Here is a 15,891-nt window from a genome sequence, read left to right as displayed (position 1 = left end):
CCTTCGGTAGCTCTTGTTCTGGTGTGTGGACTTGAAGCTGGTGTTTTCATGAAATTTGAAATTGTCCTTTCTGAGTTGATGTAAATTCACAAATTACCAAAGACCTAATAATACTAATACTTTTAAATTCCATGTTTATCTGGATAGCAAGAGACCTGAAACCTACTCCTAGTTTTTTCCCTTATTGTATGACTTTGGACAAATTACCTCCTTATTCTACATATTACCCTTGGCCTCAGGGAGCGAGGCCAGGTGGTCTGAGGTCAGTGAGTCAAGGGTTCCCATGTACTGTCCTTTACATTAGCCTTCTCTGAGAATATAAGTTGCTTTTGCAGACTTTAAAAAAAAATAGTCTAACCTTTGAATGTTTTCATTAATGGAGTGGGATGCTCATTCCAAGGAAAACGTCAAGTCTGACCAGACTGCTACCACCAAACAGTGGTGTGTGGTCCTTTATCTATTATTAACTCCTTGGTGATGATGAAATTCTGAAACAGATGCTTAGGCGCCTTTGCAAATGTTAAGATAAACAAGTTCGTATTTGTTGTCTAGAAAGAAGTCTTTGGAGTCTCTTATGTTGCCACTAACTCAGACCAAAGGGTCTGTTTAATACCCCAGTGTTTTAAAGGCTCTTATTGGGTGATAATATGCTTTCTCCCCCCTCCCCTCGAAATCTCTGTAATTCTTAGATACTCAAGAATGTTCATTTTGGCTGAAATTTGCCTGTAATTTTAATTATAAAGGAAAGAAAAGACAGCCTGACGCTAAACAAATGCCGTGGAGAGGTCATGGCCAGCTCTCGGAATAGAAAAAAATTGCGGAGGGCACATCTGGCATCAGACTTGCTTTCTTGGTCAGTAGGGAGCAGCAGCTGAGTTCCCAGGGGAACGGCCCAGTGGAAGCTCCGAGACCCAGAGCTTCACTCAGAGTTCCCAGATGTGCAGAAGTGCGGCAGCAGCTGGGGGCAAGATACAAAACGCACGATTTCTCCAGGCTGCTGTTGAGAAGCCCCGGAGACAGGTGGGCCCAGGGACAGACAGTGGTAGCAGCCTGAGTAAAGAGCATTAGTCCTGCTGATAGAAGTGCTTAGAAGTAGGGCTAGTCCTCTGTGGATGGTTCAGCCTGCTAACAGACCTCCCACTCGCCTCCCAAATGTTAGATAGCTGTGACGTTATCACCATTCACTTTTCTCCTTTGGATCAGACTCAGAAGCCAGGGACTTATTTCTGGAAGGCCTCCAGGAGAATGTCACTGCAGTCAAAGAGCCAGGAGTATGTGCTGGTTAAGATCATAGGCTCTGGAGCCAGACTACCTTGGATCCAATCCCAGTTCTACCACTTATCAGCTGTCACCATGGGCAAATTATATTAGTACCTTCTCAAAGGGTTGTTATGAGGATTCAGTGAATAATAAATGTCAAGTGCTTGGAACTGCCTTTGCCATATAGTAAGTGTTTAATAAAATGCTCCTTATTATTACCAGAATGTAAACAACAAGAGATGTGAGGGTCTTGGTCATGTTCATAGCTGTATCCCAGATTACTAAAACGGTGCTTGACACGTAGTTGGAAATCAAGAAATATTTGATAGGTAGTGGTGGTGGGGATGAATTGATGGACAGGCAGATGGACAGATAAAGAGGAATGGCTGAGTAGTATCAGAGAGGGAAGAGTAAGCAGTGAGGACATCTCCCAACCTTCTGAAAGCATGTCTTAGATAAGGAAATTGTTCAGCTGTGTGACTTTAGGCAAGATACCTAACCTCTCTGAAACTCAAAAGGAATACCACCCTACTTTGTGGAATTACTGCAAGGATTAACTAACTTGGTCACAGTGTACCTAAAAATTAGTTTCTGCTGTTAGGAATCAGCCTGGAGAGAGGGCCTTCTGGGGCAAGGTCACAAGTGGAAAGCAAGGTGTGAGGGGCCGTCAGACCGGTTACCCTCTTGTCCAAGCTGACGGGTATTGGGAACTGCAGGACCCCTCTGCGTTCTAACTGAGAGGAGGAGACACCAGAGTCAGATGCTGATCTTTCAAAGTAATGGGTTTGCCACTAGTGAAACTGGATTAGGACACACATAGAGGAGTCAGGACAAAATAGAATCTTTACTGATCTTCACTCACCTACCTGGCTGCTCCACCCCAAGGAGATAGAAATGGTTTGGTGTGGAGAGAAGGCCATTGAACACTTCCAACATTTCCAAGAAAGTGTATGTTGGAGGTTGTGGGTTTCTTCTTATATGGGCCCCTACAGGAACTCCAGAAGAGAGAAAGGATGGTTCCCCCTGCAATAGGTTCCCCCCAGCCCATGTGGGCTCCCCCTATGGGAAGAGATAAGTAGTTTGTAGTCTCTGGCTGGTCGATTGCTGTGTCACCACAGACCCAGGGCCCCAGATGGAAGGTTTTTCCAGTAAGAGAGTCTACAGGCTTCATCCTTACTCCCCAGGGTCACAGGTAACAAGGGCCTCCAGATGGAACAGCAGGCCATCTTCCTTCTTATAAGCTGGGGAGTCACCAGGCTGGCTGATGGGGCCTCCCAGTCCCCTTCACTTCTGTAACCTTCCTGCTCTGCTGCTGTTTCTGCTTCAGTGCCCTAGGGAGATGAGAGGGAGGGATAAAATGGGGCAGAATTAACCTATGAGCTGTCCTCCCTGCCTCCCAGGTAGGATTGCCAGATTAAATATAAGTGAGTGAGTGAAGTCGCTCAGTCGTGTCCGACTCTTTGCAACCCCATGGACTGTAGCCTACCAGGCTCCTCCAGCCATGGGATTCTCCAGGCAAGAATACTGGAGTGGGTTGCCATAAATATAGGATGCCCAATTAAATTTGAAATTCAGATAGACAACAAATAATTTTTTAGTATAAGTGTGTTCTCACTGTTGCATGGAACATACTTAAACTAAAAGAAAAATAAAATCTAACTGGGTGCCCTGTTCTTTTTCTCTTTCTTTTTTAATTTGCTAAATCTGACAACTCTTCCCCTGGCTTCTCCTTTTCTCATAACCCCTTCTCCCTGTCGTCATCTCCACGTGGGAGCAGGGGGCTCCTCACAGCCAACATAGCTAGAGTATTTCCTGATTCTTCCTAATTTCTCAAAAGAATACATTATTTATATTTGGCCTTTCTGATTGGTCACATGAATTGAACCGGTTTATTTAATAGAGAAGTCCATCAGAAAAGAAACTAATAAATCTTTAAGACTGCAGCAAGTGTCCAAACATGGCCCTCCAGTTGTTCCTCAAGTGGTCTAATTTCTTCTGTGTTTTTCTTTACAGCCAGAGGAAAAATGCCAGTCAGAGGTAAGGAACACTTTGCTTGTTGGATTTTTGTCTTTCACCATGGTCAGTTCTTTCTCCCAGCTCATCCTGGGAGTGGACTGCCAAAGCAAGTAAGTCTGTCCCTTGTCATCTTTAGATTCGCAAACTGCGGCGGGAACTGGATGCCTCCCAAGAAAAAGTTTCTGCTTTGACCACCCAGCTGACAGCGAATGTGAGTATAGACCCAGAGCAGTAGCCGTCACTGCCTCTGAGCATTACAGAGGCAGAGTGGTGTAACCAAAGAGACACGGGCTTTGGTATCGAGGGTGTGAGCGTCAGCTCTGACACTTACTGGCTCTGTGCTTTGGAGAGAGTCTTTCGCTTCTGAGCGTGCTCCTCAGTGCGCTGGGAGATGATAACACTTAGCTCTCAGGGGCGTCATGTGATCAGTACCTGGAATAGATTAAGTGCTCAGAACAATTTATTTTCCTTTCTCTTTCTGGAAATTTTCATCTTAAAAGAAAAAAAAAAGAAGAAGAAGAAAATCTAAGACTCCACAATAAATGGCTGACTGCTCTGTAATTATTATATAATATACACAATTACGTGTTCAGGAGGCACTGCCAACCGGCATTCAATTCAGCAACTGTTTAAGTGCCAACTATGCCCTGGGCACTGTGGGTTCAACAGCAAAGCAAACATAATCACTGTCATCTTAGTGTTCTTTCTGCGGTACAGCAGAGAGACAAAACAGTTCTGCTATGACATGATAGCTGTTATGATAGCAATAAAGGGGGATGGTTGTGGGAATACCTAAGAGGAACGCCTAGATCAGTTTTGATGGGGCTGGGAGAAGTCAGGAAAGGCTTCCTGGAGGAGGTTACATCTTGTGATTGCTAGGTAGGGGAGGATGTGGGAACGACAGCATTCTAACCGAAGAGAGTAATTTGTGCAAAAGCCCAAGGTGAAGATGTTGCCACATTTGGAACCTGTAAGAAGCTCAGTGTGATTAGAATCTATGGCGTGGATGTGGGGGAGGAGGGCTGGGGTGGAAGGGAGAAGGAAGTGGGAATGAGGGCAGCACCGAAGAAAAGCAAGGGTCAGGCCACATCATGAGCACATGCATCTGTTAGGTGGTTAAGTTAACTTCCTAACTGTGGTGTGGTTACAGGATTTGCGGGGTCAGAGTGGAGGCAGAGATCTCCTACCACATCAGACCAGTCGGTAAAGGTACCCTGCCGCAGGGCCGTGAGTCTGAGGGCTGCGGCTCAGAGGCAGAGCCTGAGGTTTTGGAAGGTGCTGAGATGCCTCAGAGGCAGCGCTTCCTGCTTGGGAGTGCACAGCCAGCCTGGGACCATAGATCGTGAGTGTGAGCCCGTCAGAAAGCCACCTGCGTGACCCCAGAATGCTGTTAAAATGAAAAGCAAAAAGCTTGTCTTCCTTGGACCAGGACCATAATTAGTAAATATCTGGAGCTTTTGCCCATGTAATTCCCAGTTTGAGCCTGAGTCTACTCGAGGAAACTTTCCATTTCATTTCAAAGTCTGCACATGAAGTACCTAGCAGAGTGCTTGACCTTAATTATAGGTTCAGTAATTGCTAACTGCTCTGAACTATTCATTCTCCTGCGCTCTCTTACGTTTCTGGAAATCTGCTTTTTTTTTTCCCCCAAAACCCTAGTATACTAGGCTACTGTGTGTGTTTTTAATCCTTCTTTATTTTCTTAACTTTTTTCTCTATTACGGTATCCTAAAAGATCAGAAATTTGGAACTTCCCTGGTGGTCCAGTGGCTAAGCCTTCATGTTCCCAATGCAGGTGGCCCAGGTTCAACCCCCGGTCAGGAAACCAAACTAGATCTTGCATGCTGCAACTAAGACCTGGTGAAGCCAAATAAATAAATAAATTAAAAAAAAAAAAAAAAAGAAAATCAGAAATTGATGTTAGAGCTGAAATTTGAGGTTTAGAGTCTTCATCTCATTAATTAGATGCATGCCTTTGTCCAGAACCAGTGAGCCAGGGGTCTCCTTGAAACACATGAGGTTTGACAGCAGGTGATTTGGAACCACTGCCCTTATTAAGAACTATAGCTACCAATGACTGCCCCTTACTAATTGAAAAATAGTCATTTATTTATCAGTGAACTTGATTAATTCCTCCAATGACCTCATGCTACCCCCAAGGGACCTTGCATTGGGCCATTTGGAACTCTCCTCTCTGGTCCAGAAGAGTAAGAGTGAGATCCCTCACATTACTGTTATTTCACGAATCTGTTTTGCTCTTCATAAAAGCCACTGAATCCCATATTGTTTTAAAGTAAATATTTAGTCTTGCCACGCACCACCGGCAGTGCTAACGTGTTTTACTGTCTGCCATCTTTCTTGCAGGCCAAGCCATGTTTGTTTTTTCTAGACAAACTACTCAAAGCCACCTTCTCTGGGTGTTTTTATACCACTTGTGTTTGTTTTCCCTGGGAATGTGAGAATGCTGCTTGCTGAGAAGGCTGTTGTGCGACTCTGAACCAGCCTCTTGGCCCGTATTTTCATAACTGAGATCATGACTCAGTCCTTTTGGTCACCAGCAAAATGCGATCCTCTGGTTCTTTGGAGCACATGTGGTTTCTTCTTGAGTTTGCAAAAACATTCTCTTGATAAGGAGTCTTTGTGGGGTCAGGGTTTTGCTTTTGTTTTTAAATGAATAGAAAGTTTTCATGCCCACAAATAGAATCTTGGGTAGCAATCAAATGAGGAATAGAAATAAATGGAAATTCAGTCATTTAAATTTGATCTTGTCATTCCTTTGAAGTGCCAGGGTAGCAGTCAGCTTGTTCACCTCCATGCCCTGGTTTCATTTACTATGTGACTGTCTCCAATTTGGTTGGCTTTTGTCCTGCCACATTCTCCAGGGCAGACTAAAGCATATCACTTTATTTTAAAATGCAAAGGCATTTTCTCAGTTTTTCATAAGAGAGGGCATGCAATCAGAAAGAAGCTGGCCAGCCCATTTAACATTTGTATCACAAGTGCCCCTGTCCCCTGCCAGCTCCTACGGCCAGTGGGAAAGAGGCTCAACAGTTGATCCTAGAGTTTCCCTGTTTCATGAAGTCCAGTAACAGAGGCCTCCCACTCACCCCTCAAATTTCTCCTCCCTAATCAGAAATGTCTGCTGACCTGACCCTCCTTATTGCCCAGGGTAATGACTCCTCTCCCACCCTTTTCTTCTTCACTCTATGCATCTATCATGTTTGTCTCGAGAATTTTCCAGAACCATCAGGTCTCACTTCTCCCAAGACTCAGGTACCTTCCAGTCCTTCTGGTTCCTCCTGTGACCTTCTGTATATCTACCCACCCCACTCTTTGAACTTTTTCTTCATCTCTCTACACCTGTGTTCTCAGAATATCTGTTCCCAAACCCCTTTGTTCCCTGCAGTCTCTAGTCATGCCTGCGTTTTGCAATTCCTTAACAGCTTACAGATCATTTTCAACCACATGGTTTCACTCCGTGCTCAGAATCACCCTGGGAGGAACATAGATACGGCTCCCATTTTATAGATGAAGAAACTGAGGCCTGCAGGGTTAGATGACTTAGCCATTCTTTATCCTTGGTTTTAACAATATTATCAGGATCCTCAGTCAACTCACTGCCCTCTCACCTACTGCTCTGTGGAAGAAGGTTTAGTGTTGGGACACAGAGTTGCATCTTACCCTTAAAGAGGGTTGCAGAGAAAGGGGCAGACAAGGAAACATCACATCTCTTAATTCTAAGATACACATTTTTTTTCGTGTTTCTAACATCTCTGAAAATTGGATGCATATTTCAACTATAATTGGCAGCATTTTTAAAGCTGTCTTTGTAATATAGGATAATGGCGTGTCTGATGCTGTCTTCTACAGAGATATATAAAAGTGCAGGGGAGCCCCAGGGAAGGTTCTCACTCCAGGGGGAACGTTCTCTGAGGTGGTAGCAGATGGGCCTTTTGGTGGCTTTTTATTAACCAGGATTATAACAGGCAACATCTGCCAACCACTTTGTTCGTCCATTCTGTAAACATGCCCAACATGAGCCTCTACTGCGAGCCTGGTGCCTGGGGAACGAAAGGTATCCTGCAGTGTAGCAGAGACTGGCGTAAATTAGTGATCACAAGTGTGTGTGTGTGAGCGCGCGCGCGCGTTGACTGTGATCCCACAAAGTACACAGCAGACCAGTTGCTTGTGTGAGTGAATCAGAGGGAAGTAGCCCAGTCTGCGGGTCTCATGAAGACATGTGCTGAGCTCTCTCTCGAGAAGTATGTGTAAAAATCAGCTGGGAAGGCAGCAAGGGAAAGGGCATTCCGGGCAGAGGGGAAAATACGAGAAAGGCCCCGAGGTGGGAAGAAGCACGGGACATTGGAGAACATGAAAGACTAGAGTAACCAGATCCCAGAGAGTGATGGGGAGTGGGGGCTCAAGAGGCTAAAGAAGTCGACAGGGGCTCACCCACGTGGCCACCATTAAGATTTCTCTCTTTAAGACCCAGCACCCTTTAGGCACACCTGCCTTGCAAGGTGGGTTTCCCAGCTGGCTCAGTGGTAAAGAATCAGCCTGCCAAACAGGAGACATGGGTTTGATCCCTGGGTCAGGAAGACCACTTGGAGGAGGAAATGGCAACTTGCTCCAGTATTCTTGCCTGGAAAAAGCCCAAAGACAGAGTAGCCTGACAGGCTATAGTCCATGGGGTCGCAAAGAGCTGGACACGACCTAGCAACTAAACAGCAACAGCAAACCTTGCAAGATAATGTAACTGCAGGGAAATGTGTCTTTCCCCTCTAGGCTCACCTCGTGGCAGCCTTTGAGCAGAGTCTTGGAAACATGACCATCAGGCTCCAGAGCTTAACCATGACGGCTGAGCAGAAGGTAAAACAGGAACTTCTTCCCTCCCTGCTTAGAATTAAGAAACCTAAATACATGATCCAGTTTTATTCCAGGAAATTGTATAGATTGTAGTGTGCTTATTGGACTATTGGAATTGAATCTGAAGGAACAGAATTTATTGAGTGAAAATATGACTTGGAGTGAGTGGTGGTAACTGCACTGGCGACAGATCTTAGTCCTCTTGGCTTTCCTGTGCTCACAAACGCCTGTTGAAAGCTGATCCAGGCTAATGTTTGTGACAAAGGTTTCCTGTGGCTCCTTCATTCTCTCCTCTCCTCTAAGCCGATGCTAAGTTGACTTCAGTGGAACTCAGTACAGAACGACTTGGGGATGACCGGTCTTTTTTTCTGCTTCTCAGGATTCAGAACTGAATGAGTTAAGAAAAACCATTGAGTTGCTGAAGAAACAGAACGCAGCTGCCCAGGCTGCCATTAATGGAGTAATTAACACCCCGGAGCTCAACTGCAAAGGTAAGCAAGAGACGCAGCTTTCAGTCTGGCGACCCGCCTGCCCTTAGGAGCCCTCCCCTGACAGTGTATGATGCAACCGCCCTTCCAGAGGGCAGGAGTCTGTGTCAGTTGGACAGGTCTTAGAAGACACTTCATCCAGTTAATTACGGCTTCTAGGAAGAGAGCTGTTCTGGCTTGTCCTCTTCTCTGATGTATCTCAAAGTGGAAGAGGATGTGTCTCTATTGACCAAGTATCAGAGTATTTCACAGCCTCAGTTTCACTAATGCTTTGATATTTACAGACTGACATGTTGTTGTTCAGTTGCTCAGTCCTGTCCGACTCTTTGCGACCCCATGGACTGCAGCACGCCAGGTTTCCCTGTCCTTTATTTACCATCTCCCGGAGTTTACTCAAACTCCAGTCCATTGAGTCAGTGATGCCATCCAACCATCTCATCCTCTGTTGTCCCCTTCTCCTCCTGCCTTCAGTCTTCCCCAGCATCAGGGTCTTTTCTAATGACTTGGCTCTTTGCATCAGGTGGCCAAAGGATTAGAGCTTCAGCATCAGTCCTTCCAATGAATATTCAGGACTAATTCTCTTTAGGATTGACTGGTTTGATCTCCTTGCTGTCCAAGGGAATCTCAAGAGTCTTCTCTAGCACCACAGTCATTAGTTCTTTGGCACTCAACCTTTTTTTATTGTCCAGCTCTCACATCTATACATGACTACTGGAAAAACCATAACTTTGATTATATGGACCTTTGTCAGCAAAGTAATGGCTCTGCTTTTTAATACACTGTCTAGGTTTGTCATTGCTTTTCTTCCAATGAGCAAGTGTCTTTTAATTTCTTGACTGCAGTCACCGTCTGCAGTGATTTTGGAGATCAAGAAAATAAAGTCTGTCACTGTTTCCATTGTTTTCCCATCTATTTGCCATGACATGATGGGACCAGATGCCATGGTCTTCGTTTTTTTATGTTGAGTTTTAAGTCAGCTTTTTCACTCTCTTCTTTCACTTTCATCAAGAGGCTCTTCAGTTCCTCTTCACTTTCTGCCATAAGAGTGGTGTCATCTGCATATCTGAGATTATTGATATTTCTCCTAGCAATCTTAATTCCAGCTTGTGCTTCATCTAGCCCGGCATTTTGCATGATGTATTCTGCACATAAGTTAAATAAGCAGGGTGACAATATACAGCCTTCACATACTGCTTTCCCAATTTTGAATCGGTCTGTTGTTCCATGTCCTATTCTAACTGTTGCTTCTTGATCTGCATACAGATTTCTCAGGAGGCAGGTAAGGTGGTCTGGTATTCTCATCTGTTTAACAGTTTTCTGCAGTTTGTTGTGATCTACACAGTCAAAGACTTTAGCATAGTCAATGAAGCAAAAGTAGATGTTTTTCTGGAATTCTCTTGCTTTTTCTATGATCCAGCGGATGTTGGCAATTTGATCTCTGATTCCTCTGCCTTTCCTAAATCCAGCTTGTACATCTGGAAGTTCTTGGTTCACATACTGTTGAAGCCTAGCTTGAAGGATTTTGAGCATTACTTTGCTAGCATGTGAAATGAGCTCAATTGTGCGATAGTTTGAGTATTCTTTGGCATCGCCTTTCTTTGGGATTGGAATGAAAACTGACCTTTTCTAGTCCTGTGGCCACTGCTGAGTTTTCCAAATTTTCTGGCATATTGAGTGCTGCACTTTCACATCATCATCTTTTAGAATTTGCAATAACTCAGCTGGAATTTCATCACGTCCGCTTGCTTTGCTTGTAGTGATGCTTCCTATGGCCCACTTGACTTTGCATTCCAGAATGTCTGGCTCTATGTGAGTGATCACACCATCATGGTTATCTGGGTCATGAAGATCTTTTTTGTGTAGTTCTGTATAGTCTTGCTACCTGTTCTTAATATCTCCTGCTTCTGTTAGGTCCATGTCATTGCTGTCCTTTATTGTGCCCATCTTTGCATAAATGTTCCCTTGGTATCTCTAATTTTCTTGAAGAGATCTCTAGTCTTTCCCATCCTACTGTTTTCCTCTATTTCTTTGCATTGTTCACTTAAGAAAGCTTTCTTATTTCTCCTTGCTATTCTTTGGTACTGTGCCTACTGATGTGGGGCCGCCTGAAATGGGTTCATCCCTCGTTTGTCCCGGGAAACATTTTGGAAGGAATTGCTTTGTCCTTACGTATGTTGCTTGGGATAGTGGGGAAAACTGTGGGCATGAGGAGTTACATCAAAAATGAAATGAAGAGTACTGATAGGTGATAGAACTGACACTTACAGAACATTCACTGTGTTCTAAGCACTATGCTCAGTGTTTGAATGATTTCATTAACCCGTTTTCTGTAGACAACATGCTTATGGGGGCAATGCTCTTCCTCCCTCCACATTGCACTGAGGGGAATATTGAGTTTTACAGCCGATGTTCGCATCCTTAGGTCACTGAATATAACAGAAATGGGACGAGAACCCACGTCTGCCCCTGAAACCAGTGCTCTAAAGACAGGGCTGTTGGTGTCTTGTGCTTATAGGGAACATGGTCTGCAAGGTTTATTTTGGTCTCACTGCTTTTGGGGGCGGTGTTATTTCTGGTACCACTGTCAGCTCAGATGGCAAGCCTCCTGGAAAAGTGAGGCTAGGGGTGACGTGAGAAGGATTGATAAGAGCTGGCCAGGCAGAACAGAGGGAGAAGAGCATCCCAGGAAGAAAGAATAGTAGCTGTCAGGCGGTGAAAGGATGTGGGCACAGCATGTCCATCCAAGGGCATGAAAAAGCTGGTGCCCCAGGAGCAGAGAGAGGCAAGGAGGGGCGCTCACAACACAATTGACTATTGCCGCAACTCGGGGACACATTGTCGTGTCTAAAGCTCAAGAGAGCAGGTGTGGGGGAGTTCTCCCTGAGCCTCCCCTGACTTCTGTTGGGCACAATGAGAAGAGTTCTCCTTTAATTAATCAAAGAGGGCATGGCCCCCACCTACTCAAGGACCTTAAAGGCAGCATCCGGGACCAGCAGGTGAGGTCTAATGGGAGATAGCTACTAGTCCTTGGCTGTGCGAATGTGGGTGTAAATCCTGGGGCAGAGGAAGGGGCAAAGTCAGCAGCTGCTGACGTCTTGGATCTTGGGTCTCCAGGGAACGGAACCTCCCAGGCCGCAGACCTCCGCATCCGCAGGCAGCACTCGTCCGACAGCGTCTCGAGCATCAACAGTGCCACCAGCCATTCCAGCGTGGGCAGCAACATAGAGACCGACTCAAAGAAGAAGAAGCGGAAGAACTGGGTGAGTGTGCCTCCAAAGACTCTTGTGCTGAATAACAGGGTTGATCTCGGAAACAATGTGCCCCGGATATGAAGCTCTTAACTTCACAACGTAGACCCTTGGGGGTCAATCCAGTGAAGGGGCTTGTGGACAGGTTTCTGCTAAAGTCAGTATTGTGCTCAGCCAAGCACTAGGATTTATGAAATAACCACCTCCTTGTAGTTTTACTGTCTCACGAGACTTTATGTAAAGCACGCGTCTTCCATGTGCGTCATTTCTTCCTCATCATAGGCTGGCCACAAAGTTCCAGATACTAGACCAGGGTTACTATTAAGTGGTTTTTTTCCCTTAGTTCCAAAGTATTTTTTGGAGTGTGTAGCACTGGCCATCCCATCGTTAACCATAGTCCTTATCTACTTATTTACATGATTCCCTTGAGAGCATTAAATCACCCACCCTTGTCTTTAAAATATCTTTGACCCTTTGCTGAAAGTAAAAGTTTCATGAAGTGGTTGTCAGCGATTAGTGAGTGGTTCTGAATTGGGAGTGGGGTAGAGGTCATAACTCAAAACAGCAAATTTAATAGAGGCAGTCTCCCATAGTGTTTCTCCATGTTTCCTAATTCCCTCCAGCTACTCGACTTTCTGTACAATGGCCTCTTGAACAATTTTTCCCATTCTTCATGGAAAATGCCACTGTCCTCTCCCCACTCAATTTTCAGTCCTGCTGACCGGCTGTGGAGTTCTGAATGACATTCACTGCTCCGAGCTTTAGTACAGGGACACCCCGGGTTGATCTGAACTTGGCCAGGACTCACACAGCCCCATTTGTCAATGCTTGCAACATCATGTGTTCATAGTAGCTTCAGTGTCCGCATTCATTCCATACACTTCTCATTCATTTTGTGTTATCTTGGATGGGTGGCGAGGTCCAGTGATGGAGGAGTTGAGGATTAGTCATTTTGATTATCGATGACTTGCATTGGAGGCAAGCGGAAAGGCCAGTTCCGGGTAATTCTCTCATCTTTCTGATTAAATCTTTCCTTACGTTACTGATGACTTTTAGTCGACTCATTTGCTATGTCTTAAGTAAAATGAACTCATATTTTGTTTCTAATATGCTGTTGCTAAATATGGTCTGATTTGATTATCAAAATGATGAGAGAATTATTTTCTATGAAAAAATGTGACTGTCCTTTTTCCTTAATTAAGGAAATAAAACATTTTTAAGACAGCTTTTGGTTATCAGCGCCACTGGGGAGGATGGACAATTAGCATCCTCAGTTAATCCCAAAGGTCAGTGTCGTCTGATCTGTGTAAGCTCCTCCTTTACCTGGCATCTTAGCAGAGGTTGAGCAAGGATTTAGGTTGATGTGTACAGATCCTTCTGTTTCTCTGACTACTCTCTGGAAATATGACTGGAAGTAGGAAATGGGAGAGAAATGGGATCCAGACTTGACCACAAGCTGGATGTGCAGTTTGTTATGGGTGAAACTTTGATAGGAGAAAATTCTCATTATTTCTGAATGGCCTGTTTTCTGAATTTCACAGTGCTTGCGGAAACTCCCAGAATGTGTTTTCAGAAGGAAAAAAAAAAAAAACTTTAGAAGAAGAAATTTACTTTCTAAAAGAATGTTTTAAAGATGAAGCTGTATTTTTTGGTCATACAAAAGTATGTGCTTATCATGGCTTTCAGAGAAAACATCATACTTTTAATTTTTTTATGTTCTCAGAATTTTCAGATCCATTTCATGGTTTGGGGAATTTGTGATAAACCAGTTCCTTTTTCCCAATATGGTTAATACATTTCTTTAAAATATCATTTTTTTTTGGAGCAAGGAGCAACATGGCTAATTTTCTGCTTTTATTATGTGTTCAGAAGGACAGTAGGAGCTCCTAAGTACATATGTCAGAGAGCTATGCAGCCCTGTTAGGACTGGTGCAGCAATGAAGCAACCCTTGCTGAGAAAAGAAATCACGCTTAAAAAGACTTACAGATGACTGATTAGAGGCAGGAAAGAATGAGGAGTGTAGGAAGATGGGGCAGTCATTTCAGCCAAACAAAGCAGCCTGTAGAGCTTAGATTGTAGGTACCTCCAGACACACTCTTCCTCTCCTTCCATAATTGGAGAAGATAGCTCTTAAGCTTTGAAAGATCCCTGGTCCTACCAGACACTTCCTCTCTGTATGGTGTTTATTATGAGCCATGCCATGTCTGAAAAGTCCGAAGCTTTCCCTGTCTCTGGCTTTCTCTGTTAAAAATGTGTCTTTTTTCCTCCCCCTTCCCCATTTTTGCTTGCGTTTTCTCTGGCAGGTCAATGAGGTAAGCAAGACCCACGTGAATATCAGATACCAAGCTAACCCATCCATTGATATGACTAACCTCACCCGCATCCGTCACCGTGTCTGAGCACCCCGCTTTGTTGCTGTGTCACCCCCTCCTCCCCACATCATCTGCTGAGCCAGGCTCTGTCTTGCTGTTGGCATCGAGTCTTGACCCAAGAGTAGGCATGGAATGTCACCCACAGGACCAGTCCCCTGAGCTGTCAACACCAGATAACTCTTCTTCCCTTAATGCACTGATGCAAGAGAGCTGTGGGGGACCTTTTCCATGGCCGGGAGGAGAGCTCGGGAGAAGTAATACGCTCTTCTGCATGTCTGTTTGCTGAGGCCTGAGGGGTGGGCCCGGCCTCTGCCAGCCTGACAGTCTTGTGTATTCAGTTACGCAGCTCCTTCAAGCAAGCCTTCGGGAAGAAGAAGTCCCCCAAGTCGGCATCCTCCCATTCAGACATTGAGGAGATGACGGATTCTTCTCTGCCTTCCTCACCGAAGCTACCGCACAACGGATCCACGGGCTCCACTCCCCTGCTGCGAAACTCTCACTCCAATTCTCTGTAAGTCTGTCTGCTGGGGTCGCTTTGGTCATCTTTGGCCCCTGAGAGCTCTCTCTAACAGGAATGGCTAGGAGTCCTGTTACGCTGTCTGCTCCTTGGGGTCCTTTGTGTCTTGCGTTCCTGGGACTCTGCGTGTTCTGTCCATGTTTCAGGACTGTAAAGTTTTTTGTTCTGCTGGCATCGGTGTGGATAATTAGCTGGCTGGTCTTGGGCAAGTGGCTTAACCTCTGTTTCCCTTTCTTTCTCAAATTGAGACAGTGGTTATCTCCTTATCCTGTCCTAAGCATTGAACAAATAGGTAGATGTGAAAAACTGCAGCCAGTATGCTCTGTCGGGGAGATGATGGTATAAGTGTTGACAGTTTGGGGTGAAATTCTGGTTCATTTGGGCGGCAGGGCTGAGAGAGATTAACGTTTTCTTCTTGAGTCAAAATTTAGTGTTGACTCTTTCTCTAAGATCAGCACTCAAAAGCTAGAAGTTTAAAAAATAGAGTGATTCAGTGACCATTCTCTTTACCAAAGTGTTCTATATTTCATAGCATGATTCAACACCCTGAACTCTCGCTGTTGATTGTGAGTGAGTCAGTTTGAACAGAGCTCTTTGGGAACATAGGTGGTTGAGTGAGACAGGCAATTGCTCACTTGGCCTTGGCTTAGGTGCCGTTCCCCTTGACACCGAGTTATACAGAAAGGAAGAGTCATCTGCTCTTGCCCAGCTAAGCGCCCATGGTTTCCACCAAGCACCCACTGGCCATTGTTCCATCAGCGCGCAGGGAGACAGTCCTGTGCCCCATCTCAAAACACGAGACCCAGACTCTGGAGGCAAGAAACTTGGTCAGGAATGGCTTGGGACAGACAGGTGGAAACCCGGGTATCTGCTCAGAAGGCAGTTCAGCTGACTCCCTGCAGCAGTGAGTGAGAGAGATTGCCCCTGCCCCAAAGGACTAAGTTCCATCAGAGCCTTTAGTATCACCAGACAAGAAGTGGAAGAAGAACCAGAGCTTCAGTGGGCTGCAAGGGCAGTTCCCATGAGATGAGACAGCGCCTGGGAGAAGAGGACCACTGCGTCTGGGGTCAGATCAGCCAGCAGTTAGGGTTGGACAGGGGAGTGGGGTGGTGGACACCTCAGT

The 15,891-nt window shown here is 45.2% G+C and overlaps 1 protein-coding gene across 9 annotated transcripts in view; it reads left to right on the top strand.

Moving 5' to 3' along the window:
• Positions 1 to 15,891, top strand: part of NAV2 (neuron navigator 2) — a 783,526-nt gene that overhangs the window by 732,554 nt on the left and 35,081 nt on the right. For all 9 annotated transcript variants that reach the window (XR_011484330.1, XM_070457299.1, XM_070457298.1 and 6 more), the window contains 6 exons: positions 3,274 to 3,297; positions 3,413 to 3,487; positions 8,062 to 8,145; positions 8,522 to 8,633; positions 11,745 to 11,890; positions 14,590 to 14,762. Coding sequence is in view for 8 of the 9 variants with exons in the window: in XM_070457299.1 (XP_070313400.1) it covers positions 3,274 to 3,297; positions 3,413 to 3,487; positions 8,062 to 8,145; positions 8,522 to 8,633; positions 11,745 to 11,890; positions 14,590 to 14,762 (614 nt within the window). In the remaining variant the exon portion in view is untranslated. The remainder of the gene's footprint in view (positions 1 to 3,273; positions 3,298 to 3,412; positions 3,488 to 8,061; positions 8,146 to 8,521; positions 8,634 to 11,744; positions 11,891 to 14,589; positions 14,763 to 15,891) is intronic.

Source organism: Odocoileus virginianus, chromosome 28 (genome assembly GCF_023699985.2).
Source record: "Odocoileus virginianus isolate 20LAN1187 ecotype Illinois chromosome 28, Ovbor_1.2, whole genome shotgun sequence".
In the NCBI taxonomy this organism is placed as follows: Eukaryota; Metazoa; Chordata; class Mammalia; order Artiodactyla; family Cervidae; genus Odocoileus; species Odocoileus virginianus.
This window is presented reverse-complemented; position numbering and strand designations above follow the sequence as displayed.